Source organism: Capricornis sumatraensis, chromosome 16 (assembly GCF_032405125.1).
Source record: "Capricornis sumatraensis isolate serow.1 chromosome 16, serow.2, whole genome shotgun sequence".
NCBI lineage: Eukaryota > Metazoa > Chordata > Mammalia > Artiodactyla > Bovidae > Capricornis > Capricornis sumatraensis.
In genome coordinates, this window is record NC_091084.1 from 26,187,382 (window position 1) to 26,214,182 (window position 26,801).

Below are 26,801 nucleotides of genomic sequence, written 5' to 3' on the forward strand. Positions count from 1 at the left end.
ATAGACATTCAGTATACAAAATTGTTGTTTGGTGGGACTTCCCTGGTGGTTCAGTGGCTAAGTCTCTGCACTCCCAATGCAGGGGACGTGGGTAAGATCCCTGGTCAGAGAACCAGATCCCACAGTCCAAAACTAAGTTCTCATGCTACAATGAAAGACCCAACAACTAAGACCTGGTGCAGCCCTTAAGTAAATTTAAAAATACACACACATACACACACAGATATCTATAGTTTGGTATTATCTTATGAAAAATTGCCTTGCATCCCTAACTTCTACTTGGGTATATTTCAGGTGAATGCCATGTAAAAATGCCTGCATACATACTCAGTCACTCAGTCATGTCCAACTCTTTGTGACACCATGGACTGTAGTCTGCCAGACTCCTCTGTCCACCGAATTTTCCAGGCTAAAATACTGGAGTGGGTTGCCATTTCCTACTCCAGGGGATCTTCTAGACCCAGGGATTAAACCTGCATCTCCTGTGTCTTATGCATTGGTAAGTGGATTCTTTACCACTGGGCCACCTAGGAAGCCCCATTCACTCCTATATTTATTCTGGCAAGTGAAAGGGAAAGTCACTCAGTGCCCAACTCTTGTGACTCCAAGGACCATACAGTTCATGGAATTCTCCAGGCCAGAATACTGGAGTGGGTAGCCTTTCCCTTCTCCAGGGGATCTTCCCAACCAGGGATGAAACCCAGGTCTCCTGCATTGCAGGTGGATTCTTTACCAGCTGAGTCAAAGAGAAGCTCTTATTATGCCAAAAGAGTATATATATAATTCCCTTCACATGTATTACATTTTTCTTCCTCCTTATATTTAAAACCAGACAGACTTGTGAATATAATGATTCATTGAAGTCACAGAAGTATTTTAGTATGCATGTTCTTTCTGGAACAGAATAAAGGGGTTTGTTTATACATGGGGATTAAAACTTCAGAAGTCCCTTGGAAGATGCAATTTGATTAAGTCAAGCCCTAACTGAAACTGTTTTCCTATGAGAATGTGAAATAAAAAACTATGATATACAGATTCAAACTAAAGAGGCTGTGGAAAACCCACTCTATGATCAACTTGGGCTATAGCCTACCGTCGTCTCCTCAGTCTGGTTCAGGAGTAGGGGAAGGAGCCTACTAAACAAAAAGAGATTCAAATATGGAAGTATGTGGGATTGAGTTTAGGTATCTTGAATATAATGTTGATTAGAAGAAATCTTCTGGAAAGGGAGAAATCAGAACTTTGGTGCATTTCATTCTTTTCCTTCTACCTTTGGCTGCCCAACAAACTATTACTGCTTAAAATTAGTATTTAAAATATAAATTAATGAGCACCTAGATTTCAAAAGGTAAAATGAATGTTAGGCTAAAGAGCCAGAGCATGCTGAAGCAGATGGTACAACTATCACTATGACCACCACCACCAATGCTAATTAACATCTGAGTAGTAATTATTTCCCAGGGAGTACTCTATGCTCTTCACAAGAGCTTTCTCATGTAATACCACTCAAGTCAAATAAAAAGTTGAAAGTAAAAAATTAAAGAGCTTTTTGTTAAAAAGGCATTAACAATTTTTAATGTCAAATCCATTTGCCCATCCACATATATGATTTTATTTCTCATACTTTGCTGTAAGACTATATGTTGTTATAAGTAAAAGTTAATTACCAATACATATCTGTGTGCTATACTGATTCTTTAGGGAAAAAATATTAACTAATAGGATAAGAAAACCCAAGAATTCCAGTCAATTTTCTTAATAACTGTTTAGTTTAGATACACATTTAACCAAGTCATTGCCATTTTCAGATAACTCAGAACTCATACCATTGATCACTGCTGGTTGTTGCCTCCAGTAAAGTCTGATAGGCAAGTTCCATTAATTTCTTCACAGATTCACTGATGCGACATGTGGGCAAAGAAAAGGAATGTTGGTCCAACGTATTCTCAGGCTCTAAATTCGCCGCTTCATTGTACTGAGCTGTGGACACTTTCTGTACTTGTAGCTTGTCGTCCTCATTAGGACGAAGTAAGTCTGGTACACTTATCTTAGAAGCAGGAGTAATCTAAGAGTCAAACACAGAAAATGCATTGTCCTCAGAATAATCCAGATGCATGCAGATGGTGAGGAGTAAGATACTGACCTCTTCCATCACAATTAAGCTGTGGATCTACAGAATAATTTCAAGATATGAGTGAATTTGGCAGTACTTTAATGACTGCTCAATCTTGGGTGAAAAGATGTCATAAGGAATAAGCAAGGCCCTTTACTGGGCCATTCTTTTCATTCTGTGCATTCTTACTCTTGGTGGAAACAACAAAGCTGTGAAACTGACCCAGGATTTTACGTAAATGAAAGGACCTTCAAAAAATCCTCTTTCTCAGATTAGACTATTGGATTAATGCACACCAGTATGACTTTGTGTTCCACTGTCATTAAATTATTTCCCATTAGAAACATGTCTCAGCTTAGCCAAAGAAACAACACATTCAAGCTAGCTTATGCTGCTCTTAAAAACAAAATTCCAAACAAAATCCAAAAACGTTCCTTCCATTTACACTGAATGAGAATTCCCAGATTTGGTGAAAACTAAAGAGAAGAACGGGGCTTCCCTGGTGGCTCAGCAGTAAAGAATATGGCCTGCAATGCAGGAGACACTGGTTTGATTCCTAGGCTGCGAAGACCCCTGGAGGAGGGCATGGGAACCCATCCCAGTATTCCTGCCTGGAGAATCCCACGGACAAAGAAGGCTCCACAGGGTCGCAAAGAGTTGGACACTAAAGCGAGTGAGCACACACACACAAAGGGAAGAATACTAGGCCTCTAGTCTGGAAACATCAGTGATATTTTCTACCCTAACTTTAAACAAAGTCATTTAACCTCTCTTGACCTCAATTTTTTCATTGCAATATGAAGTAACTGCACTAAAATAATGGTTTTCAAATCTTGCTTCTCAAAGATGCTTCAGGAGCCAAAAAAAAAGTTGGGGGGGGGGGGCTGTGGGGATTAAGCAGGTGGAAGAAGCAGCAGATTCCTACCTCAAGAAGAGCTGCTCTGCTCAGCACATACTGGACCTCTATGGAAAATTTCTGAAAAAGTTTAAGTGTTTTTCAAGTCTTAAAAAAACATAAAGTCATCAGACTTGCCATCTATATATAAAATTTGTATAACATCTATTTTATAGGGCTGTTATAATGTTTCAATGAGAATACAAATATCACAACCAGGGGAGGTGCCACTGGCATCGAGTGGGTAGAGGCTAGAGATGCTATTGAACATCCTTCAGGACAGGCCCCGGAGCAAAGAATTATCTGGTCCCAAATGTCAACGGTGGCATTGCTGAGAAACTCTGATCTAGAGGAAGTGCCATCATTAGGATTTGGATATTTGGGAGGAAAACACAGTCTTACAGAATGTCAGAACTAGTTGAATAGGGAGTTCAGAGATTATCTAGTTCAATTCTGTCACGTTACATAAAAGGAAACTGAGGTCCAACAAGGCTAAAAGATTTAGCCCAGAGTCACAAAGCAATCTAGTAACAATCTTATTTATAACAAGGAGTTATGACAGAGCTATTGGGATATATATTAATTCATTCACTAAATATTTACTGAGCACCAAGTACACAGTAGTAGGCACCAGGTATATTCTTGATGCTAGAGGTACAACAAAGGTAAACAGATGCTAGCGGTAAGCAAAACAGTAAAGAACAAAACAAACTGGAAAAAAGAAGCCAACCCTCCCCACATAGAGCGTAGTTTCTAGCAGGGAAAAACAATAATTCAAACAAAATATTTATTGACAATAACATGAAATGAAAGTCACTCAATCGTGTCCAACCAACTCTTTGGGACCCCTCAGACTATATAGTTCATGGAATTCTCCAGGCCAGAATACTAGAGTGGGTAGCCTTTCCCTTCTCCAGGGGATCTTCCCCACTTAGGGATTGAACCCAGGTCTCCCGCATTACAGATGGATTCGTTACCAGCTATGCCACCGGAGAAGCCCAAGAATACTGGAGTGGGTAGCCTATCCCTTCTCTAGAGAATCTTCCCAATCCAAGAATCGAACCTGAGTCTCCTGCACTGCAGGCAGATTCTTTACCAACTGAGCTACCAGGGAAGAAAGTCAAAGCAAGAAAAGAGTTTAAGAAATAGGGGAAGGCTTCCCTGATCGCTCAGATGGTAAAGAATCTGCCCACAATGCAGGAGACCCTGGTTCAATCCCTCGGTCAGGAAGATCACTTGGAGAAGGGAATGGCTGCCCAATCCAATATGCTTGTCTGAAGAATTCCATGGACAGAGGAGCCCAGGAGCTATAGTTTATGGGGTCACAAAGAGTCAGATACAACTGAGAGACTCTCAGTGGTAAAGAATCCGCCTGCCAACGCAGGAGACACGGGTTCGATCCCTGATCCACAAAGATCCCCTTAGTTGCAGAGCAACTAAGACTATGCACCGCAAGTATTGAGTCTGGACTCCAGAGCCTGGGAGCCACAACTGCTGAAGCCTGCAGGCCTAGAGCCTGAGTTCTGAAACAACAGAAGCCGCTGCAATGAGAAGCCCACACACTCTAACTAGAGAGCAGCCCCCACTCACTGCAACCAGAGAAGAGCCCACACAGCAAAGAAGACCGAGCACAGCCAAAAATAAAAACAAGTACATACATAACTTTTTTAAAAAAGAAATAGGGGGAGGTTACAGTTTTAACAGTGGTCAGGTAACTTCCCTGGTGGTCCAGTGGTTAAGACTCTGTGCTTCCAATGCAAGGGTGGGGCGTGTGTTTGATCCCTGGCTGGGGAACTAAGATCCCACATGCTGAGCAGTGCAGCCAAGGAAATATTTTTTAAAATAATGAATTTTTTTAAAAAAGTAAAATAGTGATAAGGAAAGGGAGAAAGTCTATAGCAATATTCCAAGCAGAGGGGGAAAGAGGTTTCAGTTCTGCAGCCAAGCTGTCCTGGCAAATGAAGAGAGTGACTGAAGAGGAACGCTGTAGGAGATGCAGTCAGAGCGTCAACAGGGGACACATCACCCAGGGCCTTGCAGGCCACGGTAAGCCGACTGGGTCTTTCTCTGAATGAGATAGGAAGCCACCGGGCTTTGTGCATGAGAGTGACATAACTGACTTTCATGTAGAAACCCTGCAGCCCAGTTCCCAGTAGTGAGTGCTTTTCAGTTCCCCTCACATCCCCAGATTACACCAAAATGTGTTAATATCTGTGGGGCTCAAATGGCTAATTAAATATTTTACTGAAGCGGGCACTACAACAGGGTAACCCCAGGAGAAAGGGGCGTGCAGACAGCACAGAGGGGAGAAGAGCATGGTCCTCTCAGTGGTCACAGAAAAGCGGCTGAGGAATTTTCTAAGGGATTAGTTTAGTCTATGTCTTCTTTTAATCTAAATAACATATTTGCTAAATATTATTTTATATATGCAAGATATTTTAAAAAAACAGAAAAACATACAGAATTATCTAAGGTCAAAGGAGTAAATTACTCTCAATGCAAATTATAATTTGTCTATGGATTTTACAGATAATTGTTTATACCATACAAAGATCGTATCTTTTGGTTTCCTTTTATTAACTTCACCTCTATTAGCCTAAGCAATGAACTCAACATTTTCACAACAGGATATAATCTCTGGATATAACAGTACCTGTCACAAAATTGCATATTAAAAATTCAAGTGATATGGGGAGGGAGGTGGGAGGGGGGTTCATGTTTGGGAACGCGCATATACACCCGTGCTGGATTCATGTCAATGTATGGCAAAACCTATACAGTATTGTAAAGTAAAATAAAGTAAAAATTAAAAAAAATAATACTAATAAAAATAAAAATAAATAAATAAATAAATAAAATAAAATTAGAAAAAAACAAAAAATAAAAAATAAAACCCAAATCTACTGACTCCAAAAAAAAAAAAAATTCAAGTGATAAAGTCAAGAAAACTATAGGTTGATATACTCTATGATTTCAACAATAGTAATCCATTAAATTCATGTACACTTTTTCAATTTATACAACGCTTTTATGTGTGTTATCTTGCCTGGATCCCACAATACTCTATGAAAGAGGCAGATCTTAGGACCCCTTTCAAAATGAGAAAGCTAATGTTTAAGAAAATTAATAACTCACCTCAATAACCTCAGCAAATGTCATGTGCTCTTCCATTCTACCACAATCATCTCAAAAATAAGCTGCTTCCTAACTCAGTGTAATAAACTATAACCATCCCCCCCATACCTTCACAGTGTTGTGAATTTCAGAGGTCATTAGGTTTCTAGCCGCCACAATCACATCCTGACACTTCTTGTTAGCAAAATGAGAATTGATATTACGGGCGTATTTCAGCAAATCAGTAGTATCTCCTTTTAAAAACCTCATCTCCTTTAAGGCATTTTCAAATTCTTCAGTGGACTGTATGATCTAAGAAAGAAATGCAAGAAAAAGAAAGAAAGTAAAGAATTATATACATATATTCCTTTTCAACATTAAAATTTCAAATCCAATGTACAGAAAAGAATAATGAGCAGATGGTTAAGTTTTAGAACAGACCATCCATTACTAGGTAGAAAATATTATACATTTTAACTCACCAGGAAGAGCATCTTCATTAGGAGTTTCTGACTCTGCTTAGTCAAAGTGCAACAAATTTTTTAGTAAATATACAGTCATCCCCCTCCCTTATCCTCAGTTTCAGTTACCCACAGTCAGCTATGGTCTGAAAATACTAAATGAAAAATTCCAGAAACAAACAATTCCTAAGTTTTAAATTGTGCGCTGTTCTGAGTAGCATGATGAAATATCGCCCTATCCTGCTGTGTTTTACCTACAGGATATGAATCATCCTTTTGTACACAGCATATCCGTGTTATACACACTACCTGCCCATTAGTATAGAAAAAACACTGCACATACATCTACAGTTCAATAGTAACCACAGGTTCACGTCTTCACTGAGGGTTTTAGAACATATCCCAAACATAAGGGGGGACTTCTGTACTTATTTTAGTGTTTGAGGAAACACTAGAAAGAAGCCAAAAAGTAAAGTATTGCCTAGTACCTACTAGAGCTGATACAAATATAAAAACAATTGTTTTTCAAAAGTACCTAATGAAAACATATTAACACTGAATAAGAAAGCATACTTCCCAATCAAAAGGCAGCAAGCCAGAAGAGAAATGAAGTTATAGGGAATTTGCATCCACACCTTATGAATAATTTTCTTAAAGAACAAATGATCTCTAAGATAAACAAAGGGCACTGACAAGACCCTGTGGTCTCCCCAAACCTTCAGTGACACCTCTGCTCTTACCTCCTCATACTGCTCTAACTTGCTGCTATTTGTCGGGATAGAATAAACCAAACAATCTTTAATAAGGCACTCAGATAGGTCCTCCCAGATTATGTCACCGAGCATCTCAGCCAGTGTGATCTTAGATGTCTTTAAATTTTCTAGGTCAGCATCAAGAGGTAAATCTGAAATCAAAAGAAAAAGTTTTAAACAAGAAGCTATTCACACACCAGATATATTCTCAAAGAAAACAGCACAAGTAATTCTACCTTACTTCAACTAACTATGTGGGAAAATCATGACCCACAATTATTATTGTATTTTCACTGCTCAGATGAGTCATCTGCAGTATAAGACTGCCTGCCTGCTCTCTGTAACAATGAGGTAGTAAGCTATCTACATTATAATCATCCACTGCTAACCCACCGATCTGATTATATGACAAGCACTCAGAAGTTCTGCACACCAAGTTGAAACTAGTTTAGAATAAAATCCCATTTCTCCAATAATAAATAAACATAGTTTTTCATCTCTGCAAAGGATCAGAGTGTTTATTCTAAGCAAAATATCAATAAATACCTTACATTATCATGTAATATCTAGTCTGTCAAACAGAATACTTCAATCTATCTTCCACGGTATATTTAATGGTGGCCTTTTCTAACACATTTTGAGGAAGTTAATTAATTAACTGCTTCCCCTGTGGCTCAGCTGGTAAAGAATTCACCTGCAATGAGGAAGACCTGGGTTGGGAAGACCCCCTGGAGAAGGGAAAGGCTACCCACTCCAGTATTCTGGCCTGGAGAATTCCAGGGACCGTATAGGCCATGGGGTCGCAAAGAACTGGACATGACTGTGCAACTTTCATTATTAACTAACTAAACAGTATAAGAGAACCTTAAAAAAAAGTGACCATACTACCTCAAACCCTTAAGCTATCTTATAATATCAGAAGTCTAGGCTTGCAGTGTTTGATATGATGGCAATCAGCCACATTTTGCTACTGAGCACGACATGGGGCTAGTGTGACTGATGAACTCAATTTTTTTTAATTTTAAGTAATTTCAAAAACTGGAAGCAAAGGTGTGTGGTTATAATGCGTAGCATAAGGGAGAAGGCAATGGCACCCCACTCCAGTACTCTTGCCAGAAAATCCCATGGATGGAGGAGCCTGGTAGGCTGCAGTCCATGGGGTCGCAAAGAGTCGGAGATGACTGAGCGACTTCACTTTGACTTTTCACTTTCACGCACTGGAGAAGGAAATGGCAACCCACTCCAGTGTTCTTGCCTGGAGAATCCCAGAGATGGGGGAGCCTGGTGGGCTGCCGTCTATGGGGTTGCACAGAGTCGGACACGAATGAAGCGACTTAGCAGCAGCAGCAAGGGAGCCTTGTGGTGATAGGCTAGTTTTGTATCTTGATTGTAGTGCTAGGTACATGAATCTACACAGATCATAAAATTGCATAGAACTATTCACACACACAAATGAGTGCAAGGAAAACTGGAGAAATCTGAATAAGCTCTGTGAATCGTACCACAGTCCATTTCCTGGTTTTGATCCTATACTATGGTTACACAAGATGCTAACATTGGGGAAAACTGGGTGAAGGGTATATGGGATCTCTATACATTTTTTGAATAAAAATTTTAAACTAAAAAAAAAAAAAACAAAGGAAGTAAAGTAAAATACTTTTCTGTTAAACACAATTTTGTTGCTTTGATAAGACCACATCTCACTTTAACCATAGCATCACGTATGTGTACTGTAGTGCTCATTTCAGGCACGTATATTACTTCTGCTATTTCATATAAACACATTTTCGATGTAGTCAGAGTAAACAGATTTATTCCATTCCAATGACTTTGTTTTCCTATGCATCAATGTAACACTATAATGTGTGTACTTGAATATTCTGTGCATACAGCACAGGTCACAGTAATAACTATATAAACTGAAAAAAGGAGTTAAATTGAAGTGCTTATTATTTTCATCATGATATATTTTTCTTGTTTAAGAAAATAACTGTAAACAAACCTTCAAATTTAAAACTAAAATATACTATTGATGCAGAATCAAGTGAAGATGTAAAAGTTGGAGGAACTGGTAGAAACAGTAAAGGAAAAAAGAGACTGGAAGAAAATATACCATGAATTCTACAACAAACGGCAGTGCAACTTGCTAAAACGGAGCAAGGCAAAATTTTGCTATGCAAAAAATTTTAAGATGATAAAGCAGACAATATTAGGAGACATTTTCAGCAAATATATTAGGAATTTGTCAAGCTTCCTCTCAAAAAAGAATTGACAAAATTAGTCACCTGAAATCAATTAAATGTCCAACCAAAAATGCGATTTTAATGGGATCTGAGCTCATGGAAAAGACCCTGATGCCGGGAAAGACTGAAGGCAGGAGAAGGGGATGACAGAGGATGAGATGGTTGGATGGCATCACTGACGCGATGGACATGAGTTTGACTATGCTCCGTGAGTTAGTGATGGACAGGGGAGCCTGGCATGCTGCAGTCCATGGGGTCGCAGAGTCAGACACAACTGAGCAACTCAGCTGAACTGAACTGAGCTTGTAAATTTAGCTAGTGATAAAATGACTTGATAAAATCATTCTATGTTTTCTCTGCGTGTACATTTTGATATCAAATTTATGCTTGTTTTTAAAAAATTAATCAGGATACTTATCTATCCTTTTCTATTGACCAATAGAGCTTGATTATCAAAAAGGATTATGTGTAATTTGAAGGGTACCTAGAATTTAGCCATAAAGTTTATGTGCCTAATGGTGACCTTTTAAATAGGAAATCTTTAACAATCTTTCAAATTTCTTCTACAACTATTTGTATGTTCAGAGTCTCTACTTGGTAAATTTTAGTAACTTATACTTTCTAGAAAATCAACACCACTAACGTTTCTAAAGAAAAAGGGTAATTTTCTGTCTCCATATCCACACGTTTCTCTGTCTCTCTGTGCCCAAGAAACCAATGTTAAGAGTCTGGTTTGTATTCTTCCTCCCTTACATTTATAACACACACTTGACAGAGATCAAACTGTGTCCCCCACAATTCATATGTTGAAGCCTTAATGTAACTGCATCTGGAGACAGGACTCACCTTTAAATAGGTCATAAGGGTGGAGCCCTACCCTTAATGCACTATGGCTAGTGTTCCTCTAAGAAAAGGAAAGACATCAGGGATGAGCATACAGAGAGGAAAGGCCATGTGAGGACAGTGAGAAGACTGTCTGCTAAGCAAGAAGAGAGGGCTCAGGAGAAACCAAATCTACTAACACTTTGATCTTGGACTTCCGGCCTCCTAAACTGTGAAAAAATAAATTTCTGCTTTTTAAGTCACACAGCCTGTGGTATTTTGTTATGGAAGCCCTAGTAAACTAATATAATACTCAAATAAGGGGCCACACTTCCATTTTTATTAAATGGGTTCATGCCATAGATTTTACACTTTTTATCTCTTAAAAATAGATCGTGGCCATCTCTGAGATATCTAGCTCTACTTCACTTCTTTTTAATAGCTGCATAGTACTGCAGCCATGAAATTAAAAGATGCTTACTCCTTGGAAGAAAAGTTATGACCAACCTAGATAGCATATTCAAAAGCAGAGACATTACTTTGCTGACTAAGGTCCGTCTAGTCAAGGCTATGGTTTTTCCTGTGGTCATCTATGGATGTGAGAATTGGACTGTGAAGAAGGCTGAGCGCCGAAGAATCGATGCTTTTGAACTGTGGTGTTGGAGAAGACTCTTGAGAGTCCCTTGGACTGCAAGGAGATCCAACCAGTCCATTCTGAAGGAGATAAGCCCTGGGATTTCTTTGGAAGGAATGATGCTAAAGCTGAAACTCCAGTACTTTGGCCACCTGATGCGAAGAGTTGACTCATTGGAAAAGACTCTGATGCTGGGAGGGATTGGGGGCAGGAGGAGAAGGGGACGGCAGAGGATGAGATGGCTGGATGACATCACTGACTCGATGGATGTGAGTCTGAGTGAACTCCGGGAGTTGGTGATGGACAGGGAGGCCTGGCATGCTGCGATTCATGGGGTTGCAAAGAGTTGGACACGACTGAGTGACTGAACTGAACTGAACTCCATACTATGGCTCAACTGTAAGTTATACAACCATTCTTCAGATGATACCCATTCCAGTATGCAAGTATATACAGTACTTATACGTGCAAACATATATACTGTTGATATGACATCTGTAAGGAATTAAAAAGTGGGCTACCTGGGTCAAAGGGATGAATTCTTAGCATAACTATAGTGCTTCAGATTACTCACTAAAAAACACTCACAAAAGCAATGAAGGAGCTTACCTTTCCATTTTCTTACCAAAAGTGTCTTACACAGATCTCTGAATTTTGTCAACCTTAAGGGTGGAAATTTCTACTCTGATGGTGTGATTTCCATTCCACTATTAGGGAGATTGAGCCACACATATTTTTATGTTTATTAATAATTTGAACCTTTTCTTCCATAAATTGCCTATTCATATTTGTTACCCTTTTTCTGTTACTATGTTCTCTCTTTCTTTGGAAAAAATCTAAAAATCAACTCCTTGTCTGTCAAACGCACTGCAGATATTTTCTCCCAGTATAATATAATCTTTGTTTATGGTACTGTTTACCATACAGAATTTGACATTTATACGCAGTCAAATTTGTCAATCATTTCCTTTATGTATTTGGAGCTTCCTGATAATATTTAAGTATTCTTGTGAATTTTCTTCCTTTTATTGTTCTACTTTGTGCATATAAAGCTTTAATCCATCTGGAATGTATCTCTGAAGCACGAAGCAGGAATCTAACTTTGTCTCATTCCACACAGCCAGTTTTGCTAGCATTATTATTTAATAAACTGTCTGTCCCACTAAACTAAAACATGACTGACCAAATGGTAAATTCCCTTTTATTCCTGGGTCTACTTCTGGACTCTTTTTCATTCCACTGAGCTTATGTCAAAAACATAGTTTTAATTATAAAATTCTCCAACTCCTGTTTTTCAAATCTTTACTGGCAAGTCTCATATTTTTTGATGTAAGCTCTAGAGTAATTCATTTGCCCAATTCAAAAAATATATAACAAGCAACTGATTGGAAATGTATTAAGTTTATATGTTATTTTGGAATGAGTTGATAATTTTTCGAGATTGTCTTCTAATCCATGATAGCCTCCCTTCCCTTTATGCCCTCAATAAGTTTTATGCTTTCCTTTACATATATTCTTCCTATTAAATTTATCTTTAAGAGTTTAATAGATTATGTTGCCACTGTAAATAAGATATCTTTATATTTTATAACTGATTGTTGCTAGAGAGAAGAAATCTGATTTTTATAGATTTATACTGTACCTAGACAACTTAGTAAATTTCTTACTAATTATAAAAGTTTTAGTAGTCTTTTGGTTTTTTAGGTATACAATCACATTATTTACAAGTAAATTCTTCTCTTTAATATTCATACTCATTTTCTCTTCTTTGCATCAGCCATAACACCTAAAACAATGTTAACAAATATTAATGCCAGTGTGCATTCCTGACTTAAAACTGATTTTAATGGAAATAAATGGGGCTTTTTAAAAATGGTCTCATATATTTAAGATTATTTCTTCTGGGCAGATTCCTAGAAGTTGAAATCTTGGTTTAAAGATACAAATATTTTAAGACTTTTTATGTCTTTTGCCAAATTATTTCCAAAAGAATTTTTCATCCTCTTTTAAAAATTTTTTTTGCTGTTGGTACAATGATGCTTAGTATTAAAAAAAACTTGGAAGTAAAAAACACACATTTAAAAGATGAAAGGAGCATATAACCAAAGACAAACAGAAGAGAGAAGGTAAAAACCTTTATGAAGTTTCAGAATAACTAAGATGCAAAGAAAGTGGAAGGACTCCAAAAAGAACTAAGGCTACAAAGTATGATCCTTAGGTTATATTTAGGGGAAGAAGAAACCATTAAAAAAAAAAAGCCCAATTTATTTCCATTAAAATCAGTTTTAAGTCAGGAATGCACACTGGCATTAATATTTGTTAACATTATGGCTGATGCAAAGAAGAGAAAATAAGTATGAAGGAGGGGAATATTAACTGAAAGATATTAGAGATGAGAAGAGAACCTAGCAACAGGGAGTTTGTTGTCTTCTGCTCTGAATATCCTAGGTACAAAGAAAACTTCCAAACACAGTGGATTGAGCACTTAAAGGACCAATGTCAACCTGAAAAGACATTCCAGTGTGCTCCTAGAGCACCCTCCAATCCAGCCCTATCTTAAGTCACCAGTACCATCACTGACTTAAGCTACAGGAAAACATGATTATCAAATTTGCATTCAACATGAAGTAGAAAGGATAGTTAACTCACTGCAAACTTTTCTCAAGTAAAATCTAACAAAGATTAATGTTAACTGTAAAAAGCCAAGTGTAAGACAGGAAAGCAGCCATTGGCACTGAGTATGATGTGGGATTTCCTTTACATCAAGCTCAGTAAGTTAACTGTGTAATAACAGCCTTTGGCTATACTAACAGAAACCTGAAACTGAGACTGAAGGAGTGAATAATCCTCCCGGACGAATCTGAATTGGTTCAGACTATCCCTAGGATACTTTGTTCTGTTTTGAACACCATACTGTAATAAAAAGGACTATGGAAGAAATGGAATATATCCATAGAAGATCACTGAAGATAAAAAGATCTAACATTATTTCATTAAAAAAAAAGTAAAGATGGTGGTAAGATGTAGGGGACATAATAAGAGAGACTGGAAAGAATTTCAAAGACCAATTTCAAAGAATTAGACTTCTATACAGCTCCACATAGTAGAAACAGCATCTGTAAAGCAGACATTACAGTGCAATATATTTTGAATATATTTTTTAAACAACTACCTTAAAGATTCAATTTCCAAAAAGGGCATTTTGGCAAGAGTATTTAATACAGAAGAGACACAATTTTGAAAAAAAACAAAAACTTGACAGTACTCAGAGCTGCGCAGAGGTAGGATGGACTCTCAAAAGGTGCTCAGGCTTGTTGTGACCAGTTGATGGGAGTGTTAAGAGGAGAGTCAAGCATCAGAGATATCTGGATTGATTACCTTTCTAGTTCTTTCCAATCCTTGGACTCTTTGTTTACAATCTTTTGTTATATCTAATAAAAACAAGAGTACATTATCTCCCTAAGTAAAGGAACAAGAAGAAAACTACCTTTGATTTTTGCAGTTCATGCAAGTCCTAAAATTTTTTATTCTCTGCTATCAAAACTAGAAAGAATCCTTGCTTTACATATAAATTATTTATATATAAATAAATAATGTCTATATGTATACAACTGAGTCACTTTGCTGTACAGCAGAGATTGGCACAAAACTGTAAATTAACTATACTTCAATAAAAAATAATAAAATATTTATATATAAATAAATTATGTGACTGCCAGGAAGGCTTACAAACAGTAGTAGCATTTCTTTTATTTTTTCCACAGCAAGAGTGCTTAATTTGACTATTCAATATGACAACTGAGAAAACCAAAAAGAAGGTAAGTCAACAGACTAAAATGACAGTATTATAATAAAAAAACAGAAATTTTACTTTTAATAGTGTGACAGCCAAAAAATGATTCAAGCAACACAGAAACTGGTTGTTTCAAGGGTGAATATATAAAGATCTAACCAGTAGGCTGAGATGGAATGAATTCATGTTAAACTCAGTTTGTTTATATCAACTAGGTTGATGGGGATTTTCCCACTGAAATATGTAAAACAGCACTTAGTTCATTTCTGCTTTTCCTATAACTAACCAAAAGTCCCAAAATATGATGTCTCTAGAAGTCCCATGAGAGAAATGCATCCCAAAATCCAACTATATATTACAAACAAAGAATATGGGGTACCACTGATGACCTTACCTGTCAACACTAGGCAGAGAAGGAAAGTAAAACAGAGCAAGAAATAGAAAGGTAACTACTTTTTTCCCAAAACATAATTTACTCACCTCCATCCTCCATGCACTCAGAATGGCGGCATTTTTATCCACTTTTTAAAATAATATTTACTTTCAAATACCACATCAACTTTTCCAAAATATGAAAGCATGGCCTTGGGAATACACACCTAGAAGTTGTTTCTGGACCACTTCCAGTACCAGTCTGATCTTGGCAAAAACTTCAGATGGTGATGGATGTTCCAAGTCAGTCATCACAGATTCAAAACGAATGATGGTGATGTTAGGTTGGCTTTCTATCACAGCAAGAAGCGATGGGCAAGATGCCAGAGGCTTAAGGATATACTTCAGCAGCATCTGACCTGAAAGTTATATGAACGCTCATAAAAAAAAAATCACTGAAGACACTTGAGAAAAAAAAAAGATCTTTGAGCCTAACAACAAAAAAACATATACCAGGACATTCCACAACACCCATATGCACTGCAAGGTTTTCCACTGAAGGTTCCCAGATTGTTTACAGATTTTTATTTAAATTATTAAAAAATAAAAAACACCAGCAGCTAGTTTGAGAAAAAAAGAGAGAGAAAAGAAAAAAAGAAAGGAGCTAAGCCCTTAATGAGAAGGGTAATATTTATAACAATTCTACTTAATGAATCATAAAGCCAAACCTTATGATCCATCATCAATATCATTCAGAGAATATTTGTTAATTTTTCCTGTCATTCCTTTAACATTGGACTTTCTGAAAATGTCATGTAAATGAAACAAAGTAGGATGTCTTACCAAATGACTTAAGCTTGGTATGTAGTTCTCCAAGAAGAGAAAATGCCAAGAGGACAGAACTGATTGGCGGCACAGGGTTCTCCTCTTCTTTCTGAGATTGTTCGGTGCATAAATGAAGCTCTGTTTGCAGGCAAGATTCCAAGTTGCTGATATCTATGGAGAAGGGAAAAAATATCAGCTGTCTCAGCAATACAAGATGTTCCCATTTCTATTCCTGAGAGCCCACTGTCTACCAAGAGTCCTAAAAACGTGGTTTTAGTACAAAATACTTCTAACGCAAGCAAGTACGAATTACTACATACAAATCCTTGGCATCACTTTAAAACAAGAAATTACTTCTTTTGGTATGCTCAAAGAATCAAACTGAGTGCAAAAGATGATGTATCTACAATAACTGCATATTAAATATGTGTTGAGAACAGATAAACAACACGGTCCTACTGTACAGCACAGGGAACTATATGCAATATCCTATGATAAATCATAACAGAAAAGAAAATTTTAAAATGTGTGTGTGTGTGTGTGTGTGTGTGTGTGTGTATAACTGCATCACTTTGCTGTCCAGAGGAAATTAACATACCACTGTAAATCAACTATACCTCAACAACAAAAAATATATTGAATGACTGAATGAAGGCAAAGAATAAAAAGTGAGATCCTAGTTTCAGTTAAGGCCTCCTCTTCTATGTTCCCTCTTATGAAGGAAAGAGAACAGCCTGCCAAACAAGTTTAACAAGAAGGGTGTGTTACAACAAAGAACTGCCATCTTCTCTTAATTTTATAATCTGCTTGGAAATAGAATCTAAAACTTCTGGATGACTCCCTTGAACACACATGGGGTGTGTGTGAGGGGGCGGAGTGTCTATGTACATACATACATATACACTGTATTTGAAGGCCAAAGTGGATAAGGGGAAGGAAGAAAGGGGAGACTCTGAGGTTTCCTCTGAAACAGACTAAATTTCAAGATTAAATGTTGGAAAATATACTGGATTTAATGGCATGTCTTTCAACATACCCTCAGAGATTTTACTTTGTATAAACAAGATACAAAAAAGAGTTCACACCCAGAGGTGGGCAGAGGGGCTGAGAGTCAAATAGTATAAATAAAAGCCAGGGCCAGAGTTATCCCATTTCTCATGATTCTGTCACCGATTTTCCCCAAAGACTGAAAAAATCGGGTCAAACTCCTATCCCATTGATCCCCTGTTTTCCTTAGCAAGAGAGAGAAAGGTCGAACAGCTCCTTTAAGCTTTTTAGAAAAGATAAACTGTTGGGATGAGGGCTCTGGGAATGACACACTCTACAGTGGAGTGGAACTGGGGGCTTAAAGTGCTTCCACCTCCTCTAGCACACCCTCACCTCACAGACCCCTCCCAACCATCTCCTCCCTTCTCTGCTCCTTCCTAGCGAGAAGTGTGAAGGAAGTAACAAGCATTTTGGTCTTAACAGCATTCTGCTTAAATGAGAACTCAATATAGAATTGGGAGATTAATAAATGAAGCCGTCTTCTCTCCCAATATAAAATATTTGGAACACACTCCGAAGCCAAACTGGTTCAGGCAGATCAAGCAAAGCAGTTCACTGAGGTCAGCATCACCTTTCGATGGTGGGAACTTCCATACAATTAGCCTCTGCCACTCTTCTCCAAGGTGATAAAGTATGTTCTGTTTCTGTATTGTAAGCTCCATGCTGAGAGATTTCAGTATTTTTAAGTCAAAGCATTTTCTGGATTTTAATAACTTCAAGCATTTCTGGGCCTGGCAGTGAAATGGAATCACTGTTAAACATTTCATCTGTACTCTAGGCAGTTTGAACATATTTGTATAACAATAAGGAATACATGTGACACAAAATGCTACTTAAAACAAGAGTAGCATTACTTGTTCACGCTTTAGAGAAAGTCTTTAATACCTCTTCTAGATGCTGAGCAGCAGAAATATACTTCTTTCCTGCTAATGCACAATTATATTCCTCAAGAGCAGTAGAAAACTGAAAAGATAAGTATGGTTATTAGGTATTTTATCTGATACATCTTATTGTTTCAAGTCTGTCTGCTTGTTTGTTTTTAAAATATGAAAAAAACAGCACATAGTCAAGGGATACTCATTAAATGATAAGACCAACTGGAAAAAAAAAAAACAACTTTCTCACCACCAAAGCACTAAAGTTTGGTTTGAATTTACTGACCTCTTGTAGCTGTCTAAGCAAACAGAGGACTACTGAGTCTCTTTCCAACTGTTGCTTTAAGTCTGTAAATTCAGCAGTTGATACATGAAGATCCCGGCGGACCTAATTCACAATATCAAAGACAAGTACTTTTTAGCTATGCTATACCTAAGAAATAAAACACTTATTATAATTAATAAGCCTTATTAGCTGAATATAACTCATGATTAAATTTAAATGCTGGTTAAGAATGGAATAAAAATCACAGAATGTAGTAGGAAGAGACCTGAAGTGGTCCAAATGGCCCAAATCCTTGTCTTATTCAGAAACACCCATTGTCATCAACATTAATATACTCTTGTCAGCAACGAGTCTTAGTTTAAGCAGTTACCTCACATCAGAGAACTCACCCACCTGGATTACTAGAAGGGTATCCCCATGGCCAAGCGACAATTCACTCTAGAGTTGAATAGTTCTAACCAATAGGAAGATTTTCTTAGGTTAAGTGAGGATCCACCTCCTATTCTGTCCCACCTTTTCAGGGACTTTGCACTATCAATTACTTCCTCTTTTCTCTATCTTTTACCTCTTACTAATTCATTCTTCATTCATGAATTACATACTGATTCAATATCTACTAGAGGATGGCTCCTCCCATCAGATTTAAATATGTTAAAAGTTCCCCCATCTTTAAGAAAAAAATATCAATCAAACCCTGTTGCTATGTCTAAAGCATGTATCACCAGTACTTAACCATTCATGAGTACACTGTTATTCTCCTTCCCCTAGCTCTACGACACCAATTTCTACTCATTTTTCTCCTAGTTCTTTGGCCATTTCTTTTTATTTTCTTTTAGGACCTTCATTTTCCCTCTGATCACTTCACACATACTGATATTCCTTTCTCCCTGGCCCTCTTATTACTCTGAACCAATGGTTCTCAAAAAATTAAACATTTTTTGCTCACCCCCATCCAGGGACATTTGGCAATGTCTAGAGACATTTTGGCTTGTCACAAGTGAGCAAGCTCTACTGGCATCTAGTGAGTAGAGGCCAGGGATACTCAACATCTAAACATCTTACAATGTACAGGATCGCCCCCTACAACAAAGAATAATATCCAGCCCCAATCTAGGCATTCAACAGTGCCTAGATTGAAAAACCCTGCTCTATATACTCTCTCCATTCTCATAGTTTCAATTTCTAAGTGCGGCTCTCTCAAGTCCACACCATTTCCCTAAAATCCAAGTATGTATACGGAGGGGGTGATGTGCAAACTATCCTCTGAAATCCACTCTCTCATAGGAACAGCATGTGGCTATCCAACTACACTATCTGTTTTCACTGTCCCTCTAAGTCAGGTGTGACCATGTGACTAAGATCCCACCAGTGGAATATAAGCTGAAGTGATGTCTACCATTTCCAAAGCTGGGTCTTAAGAAAACAGATGCGTCTTCTCTATGCCCTCTATTTTCTCTGAACCTCCAGATTCATTGGACATGGGGAGAGACCAACTGCAACCACATAAACAACCACAAAATTCTAACACAGAGCTTCTTAAACTATAACATGCATATATACATGTTGCTTGGTGAATCTTATTAAAATGCAGCTTCAAATTCAGTAGGCCTGAGATGGGGTCTGAGATCCTCCGTGCCCACCAAACCACCAAAAGCTGCCAGTTCCACTGCTCTACAGACTGTTGGAAGACAATTTTTTTAGGATTTTCTCACACTTCAGCACCATCTTCTGCAAGCGAAGCAATGCACTGTCTTTTGTTCTGAACTATCTTTTCAAAAATGTTTGTGTAGTAAACAAACATTTGAAAAACAGAAATAGTATTTCCCTTCATGACAAAAGTCCAGCATGCTTACTACCCATTAAAAGACGTTTACGCTCTCTAAGCTCAGGAGTTTTCTTCTATCATGCAGCCCACTGCACACTGCCCTGTAGAAACTGGGGCTCTGGGTGCTGTGCAAAAACGTTCATCCACTGGCTACTACTGTAGGGAACAGACTATCCACCACAGTTCTTGACTCTGAATGCACTAGAACAGCCAGGCCCTGGGTTGTAGAATCAGCCTGCTAGCCTGGAGACCATGATTTAAAAATATGTATCTTGTTTGAGCCTTTGCATTTCAAGTTTCTGGCCCTGCCCCATCTTTCTTCACAATAGTCTAGCCTCCATCTTCATACAAGCCAACTGTGCAGCTCCATTTGGATCTCATATAGGCAGCCCATATTCAAAACCAATACAGTATTGTAAAGTAAAATAAAGTAAAAATTAAAAAAATTTAAAAATTAAATCAAATGAAGATAAATAAATAAATAAATAAATGAACTGAACCAAAACCTACTCCTCCTCAAGATTCTCTATTTCAATGGATGGCACATCAATAACCTAGTTCCACAGTTACCGGTGACTCCTCCATCTTTAATTCATCACATCAGCAACTCCCAAAGAGCCTATATCTTTTGAAAGTCCCCAGGATTCATCCACTTTTCTCTATCCCCATTGCCACTGACTGTGGTGAAGGTTGCAGCCTGTCATGCCTGATTACTTTAACTGCCTCCTGATGCTTCAACTGCCTTCTCATTTCCCAGTCTCTTTTCCCTCAAGTCTTTTCTTCAAACTGCAAGCAGAATGGGATTCCTAAAAATCAAATCTGACATCACTCCCCTACTTAAACTCCTCTATGGCTTCTACAGGGCAATCAAGAAAATCCTTACTGCTTAAACTGATACACATGGTTCTGGCTTACCTTTTTAATCTCATCTCCTGGCCCCTCCCACCACACTCTATAAACATCTGTCATGGAATACGTGCAGCTTTCCAAAAGTGGTATCTCTCCACTACCTCCATGTTTGCACCATGCTGTCCCCTGTGCCTGCCTAAACATTTCTCCTTCTTCTTTTGCTTAATTACCTATCACTTCAGACTTTGGTTTGGACCCCAATTCGTACAGGAAGACACCTTTAGCAACATCTCCTCTCTTTAACTGAATTATTCCTATTTAGTGTGTATCACATTATTTTATTCCTCTATAGCACACATGAGATTCACATTTTGAAATAAAAAACTATCTAGTTCACCAACTACCATAGTATCTGGCACGTTACAGATGCTCAGTAAATATACCAAATGACTGAATAAACCCTTTAGTCCACCTATTGAATCGAATTCCCCCTCTCTAGTCATAAATTTGAATCTTTTTCTCAAATGCTAAGACTCCAAATATTGAAAGTGTTTCTCACAGCTAAATACCCTCAGTTTCTTCACTGTTCTTCAGATGGTATGGTGGTCAGGTCTGGACCCTCTCGTCAAGACCAGTCATCTTTAAAAATACAACAGTCAGAACTGACTAAATCTTAGCCAGTCATAATTGGCCAGGAAAACGTACATAGTCCATTACTCTCTTGTTCCAGATACTTCATTTCTAATAACACAGTCTATGATTGCACTACTGACTTATTTGTCTGACAATACCCTTTGAATATATTATTTGAATGGTGCCAGAGTTGCAGAGTAATGGATTTATTTCTATTAAAACCTCTAACCAGAATGACAAGTAAACTCACTGTTAAATAGATTTTCCAAATAGCTAGTGGTTTCCCCACTTGCGATTCAAGTTTTACACAGAACTTTTAAAAACACATCTGTTCCCTTTCCTTCTTTAGGAACTGTCACACAGAGAAGAGACTTGATGTCTTTCCTTTAGGACCTTGAGAATATCTCAATATCTTAATTTTGGATATCAATGAACCCTGAGTGAAAATTTAGAAATAGATGGACAAGACACCTACTCAATTTAAACCTCTAATATCACCTTGATTTTTTTCAACTGCTTATTTTTCCTAAAAGAAAACTGTAAGGGAAAAATCCTGGGGAGAGAATGTATATGAAAAGTGTAATTTTTAAATTATGAAGTAATATTCCTGTTTCAACACAGGCTTACTCCTTTGTGATGAAAGTACTCTGGCAAACATGGTGAACATTCTTAAAAACTGCCAGACTTTCCATAAGAAGTACAGTAAGCACTAGCCCCATAAAGTGTAAAGTGACACAGTACAAGATGGGCAGAGATTCCCTGCATGTCCAAGCAAAGTGGCCTTATGACAGGAAGTAGAGTGGTTGTGACTGGCAATCCAAGTCAATTTTCCACAAGAAAGCCAAAAGACAAAGATTGTGCTGAAGCTTTAATATGCTGAGGCCAGCTGCAGATATAAGAGAATGCGTGCCGTTAAGAGATAAAAGCATTTTAAAGTAGGAGATGATAAGAGACAAGGCCAAATGATTCACATATATGCTTTATCTGTTTTTATTATGAAGACATTAAAATCTTGAGACTATTTTTTTTAATTTATAAAGTGAACTAAAATGCAAGACATTATTAGTACAGCTTAAAATTTTTTACCATAAAAAAGAAACTGTATATAGTTTTGGAAAACATTTGTATTTTAAAACTGGAAGTTACCTTAAGGTCATCTAATTCAACTTCGATTCACCAATAAGGAAAGTGAGGTCTTTAAAAGTTGTATTAAGGCCTTTCTGGTGGTGGCTTCCCTGGTGGACTTCCCTGCAGTGGCTAAGAGGGCCAAAGCAGGGGGCCAGGGTTCAATCCTTGGTCAGGGAACTAGATCCCACATGCCATAATTAAGGCCTGGTGCAGACAAATAAATAAATAACTTTTCTTTTTTTTGAAAAATGAAGATTTTAAAAAAAGTTGTAAACTGAGTTGTCTTTGGAATCAGGAAGCTGAACTTTCTCCCTACAAACCTATCCCACATAACAAACTGTTCTTACCTCACTCTCTATCCTAGATTTCAGCAAGCCAATGTCATCAGATAGCTTATCCACTTGGGTAACCAGGTCCTGTGCGCTCTGCATGCTAGGCAGGAATTCACTGTACTTCTTGCTGATCATACTGCACACCTCGCCCTATTATACAAGAAAAAAGTTACAATGAGATGAGTAGGGAACTCTTAAAATATATAGCTCGTCTTCTGTTAGGTATCTTCCAAGTCAGGGCCTTTTTGCCAGTTACTCATACCCATTCACTTTCCCTCCAAGCCAATGGGTTTCTCTGAAAAAAACATTTCTCCTACCGTTAAGAGTCCCATAACACAAGGGTACAAGAAGACAATGATCAACAAATCCCAACAGTGCCCAAGATTTGTACAAACACTGAAAAAGAGAAAGGCAGAGTCAGAAATTCTCATTTTGAATCAAATCAGTTCAGACTACAGTCACTAATTTTAATCATATATCTAATAGGAAAAAAAGTAAATGAATAAATTAAGACCATAATCTGTATACCTCAATTGATTTATGAATGTCTATTTTCTTGCTTATAAAATTACAAGACCTAATCTTAAATAATTCAGGCTTCCCAGGTGGCACTAGTGGTAAAGGATCCTCCTGCCAATGACGCAGGAGACACAAGAGACGCAGGTTTGATCCCTGGGTTGGGAAGATCCCCTAGAGTAGGAAATGGCAGCCTACTCTAGTCTTCTCACCTGGAGAATTCCCCAGACAAAGGAGCCTAGCAGGCTACAGTCCATGGGGCTATGGAGTTGGACACAACAGAGTGACTGAGCACACACAATCTTAAAACCCTAAGTTGATCTGAGTTCCATTATTTCCTTTAATGCAAAATAATTTAATAAATTATTGAATATTTTTCACTGAATTAGTCAATGTTTGGGAGACAAGAATAAACGATGCTTATGTGCATGCTCAGTTGCTCAGTCATGTCTGACTCTTTTGAACCCCACAGAGCGTAAACCACCAGGCTCTTCTGTCCATGGGATTTTTCTGGCAAGAATACTGGAGTGAGTTGCCATTTCATCCTCCAGGGGAGCTTCACAATCCAGGCATTGAACCCACGTTTCCTGTGTCTCCTGCACTGCAGGCAGATTCTTTACCACTGAACCAAGGAAATTATGCTTGTCCCAAATAAATTCCTTTTAGGTAGGAAAGACAGTATACACCTAAGTAATCAGAATACAGAAATACAATATAACAAGAGTTCAGGTACTCCAGAAGCACAACTGAGAAACAGAGCACCTCTGCCTGAGGGTAAATGGGGATATTTTTCATACACGAAACTACATTTGAGATGGAAATTGAAGAATGAGTAGAAATACTAACAGGTAAAATATGGAGAGATGGCAACATAAATAAAATCTGGGGAACTAGGGGAAAAGTGGGTCTGCTTGGAGAATAGAAAGTAATTCTCATCTGTCTGGATGGGAAAATAAACTGGAGAAAGGCAAGTTAGTTCCAGAACAGGGATGAGTCTGTAGCTTAACAGTCGGTCCTCCTTCCATCATATAAAAAAGCAACGAAAAATCCTAAAGCCATATTCCAGGAGATGCCAGTGACATGAATACTTAACACTTAGGAAATCATTTTAGTAAAATAAAACCATTTTTATGCCTTTATGGTTCAGTGCCAAACTTGCTCTCTTAAATCCACAGGGTACACATCTTTTTAAGGTGTTGAAAAAGTTGGCTTAAAGCTCAACATTCAGAAAACGAAGATCATGGCATCTGGTCCCATCACTTCATGGGAAATAGATGGGGAAACAGTAGAGACACTGTCAGACTTTATTTTTTTGGGCTCCAAAATCACTGCAGATGGTGACTGCAGCCATGAAATTAAAAGATGCTTACTCCTTGGAAGAAAAGTTATAACCAACCTAGATAGTATATTCAAAAGCAGAGACATTACTTTGCCGACTAAGGTTCATCTAGTCAAGGCTGTGGTTTTTCCAGTGGTCATGTATGGATGTGAGAGTTGGACTGTGAAGAAGGCTGAGCACCGAAGAATTGATGCGTTTGAACTGTGGTGTTGGAGAAGACTCTTGAGGGTCCCTTGGACTGCAAGGAGATCCAACCAGTCCATTCTGAAGGAGATCAACCTTGGGATTTCTTCGGAAGGAATGATGCTAAAGCTGAAACTCCAGTACTTTGGGCACCTGATGCGAAGAGTTGACTCATTGGAAAAGACTCTGATGCTGGGAGAGATTGGGGGCAGGAGGAGAAGGGGACGACTCAGGATGAGATGGCTGGATGACATCACAGACTCGATGGACGTGAGTCTGAGTGAACTCCGGGAGATGGTGATGGACAGGGAGGCCTGGCGTGCTGCGATTCATGGGGTCGCAAAGAGTTGGACACAACTGAGCGACTGAACTGAACTGAACTGAAGAAAGCAACAAGGATGTGGCAAGTAACAAACGTAAGGTAATGACAGTAGTACAAAGTGAAACTGCGTGTGGTTAGGTGCCTTTTGTTTTTGTATCAATTGCAAGATAGCAAGATCCAAAGAACTGCTATTCACGTGTTTTATAACACTCGGCAGTCTCAAAGGCCTGGGGGTGAAGAGAGTTGAGTTTAATGAAGTCCTGATACGTTTTTAATGACAAAAATTCAGGGAGGAGAACGGTACAACCCTCCCAAAGCTATCACATTCATCCACGAATCATACAGAGGAGGAAACTACACACCGAAAAGGGGTGGGGTGACGCTGCCCTCGTTTCTATCCAGCTGCTATCCCCCGCGCCCTAGACGCCTCGGGCTTCCAGTCCCAGATTCCCTGCTCTGCTGGTCTCCACCGCCTTCCCCTCGTCCCCCTATCCCATACCTCCCCAGCCTAACCCCACTCCCAATACTGCCCCAGCCACCGCCTCTTCCCACCGTCCCAGCCTCCTCGGCTCCGCAGTCCCAGTCCCAGGCTGGGCTCCCCTCTAAGCCCCTTTCTCACCCCACATACTTGCACCCACTCTGGCTCCTCCCTCCGTCCCTTTACAGTCAGCCGCCCGCTGCTCCGGCTTCACCTTGATTTCTTCCACCCGCTGGGTCAGGCGACTGATCCGAGTGCCCAAATCCTCCTTCTCCAGCCTCCCGGAGTGTGCCAGGACTTCCGTCACGAACGAAGCCATCGCCACCACAAGAACCAAAACTGACAGGGTCACTCGCAGCCAGCGCGGCAGCTCCCGTCCCGCCGGCTGCCTTGGCGCGCGGCCTGCCGGGAAACGGAGTCTCGCGGGGCCCAGATCCCCTCACGAAAAGCGATGGCTGCACTACAGCTCCCAGCAGGCACCGCGGCTATCCTGACGGGGACTTTCCACGGTGTCCCGCAGTTGGCAAACTGTGCGTAGACGCGTTTACTAGCTCCTTTTGAAATAGTTGGTCTTTTCCCGCCGGTTTTTCACTAGAAGTGAAATGGTTTTATTTAATAACCAGTCCCAAGTGAACCTTTCTCAATTGCAAAACGCTTTCCTGTGAAATATATGTAGCCTGAAGACCCAAGGAGCCCATCTTGATCTTTTTTCGTTAAGTATTCATTCTCATGGACTGCAGTGACCATCAGAATTTATGTGAATGGTACTCTCTGCAGTTGTGCAAGGACGTGGCATCACCTCATAAATAAAAGTATGCCCATAATCGCACTCCTTTCATATTGCATAGTTTATATGTATGTATGTTTATTTATTTATTTATGAGTGTGTGAGCGTGTGCGTGCTAAATCGCTTCAGCCCTGTCGGACTCTTAGCGACCCTATGGGCCGTACCCCACCAGGCTCC

The 26,801-nt window shown here is 38.8% G+C and overlaps 1 protein-coding gene and 1 pseudogene across 1 annotated transcript in view; one reads left to right on the forward strand and one right to left on the reverse strand.

The window, feature by feature from the left end:
• ZW10 (zw10 kinetochore protein) overlaps positions 1 to 26,156 on the reverse strand; it is a 36,178-nt gene extending 10,022 nt beyond the window's left edge. The window contains exons 1-10 of the mRNA XM_068988902.1: positions 26,052 to 26,156; positions 23,015 to 23,149; positions 18,233 to 18,334; positions 17,957 to 18,034; positions 17,643 to 17,802; positions 16,043 to 16,195; positions 15,427 to 15,618; positions 7,324 to 7,487; positions 6,252 to 6,434; positions 1,827 to 2,065 (exon numbers count right to left, since the gene is read on the reverse strand). Coding sequence (XP_068845003.1) covers positions 1,827 to 2,065; positions 6,252 to 6,434; positions 7,324 to 7,487; positions 15,427 to 15,618; positions 16,043 to 16,195; positions 17,643 to 17,802; positions 17,957 to 18,034; positions 18,233 to 18,334; positions 23,015 to 23,149; positions 26,052 to 26,156 — 1,511 coding nt within the window. The remainder of the gene's footprint in view (positions 1 to 1,826; positions 2,066 to 6,251; positions 6,435 to 7,323; positions 7,488 to 15,426; positions 15,619 to 16,042; positions 16,196 to 17,642; positions 17,803 to 17,956; positions 18,035 to 18,232; positions 18,335 to 23,014; positions 23,150 to 26,051) is intronic.
• Positions 22,196 to 22,555, forward strand: LOC138092708 (large ribosomal subunit protein eL42-like; annotated as a pseudogene).
• Positions 26,157 to 26,801: the final 645 nt, after the last annotated feature.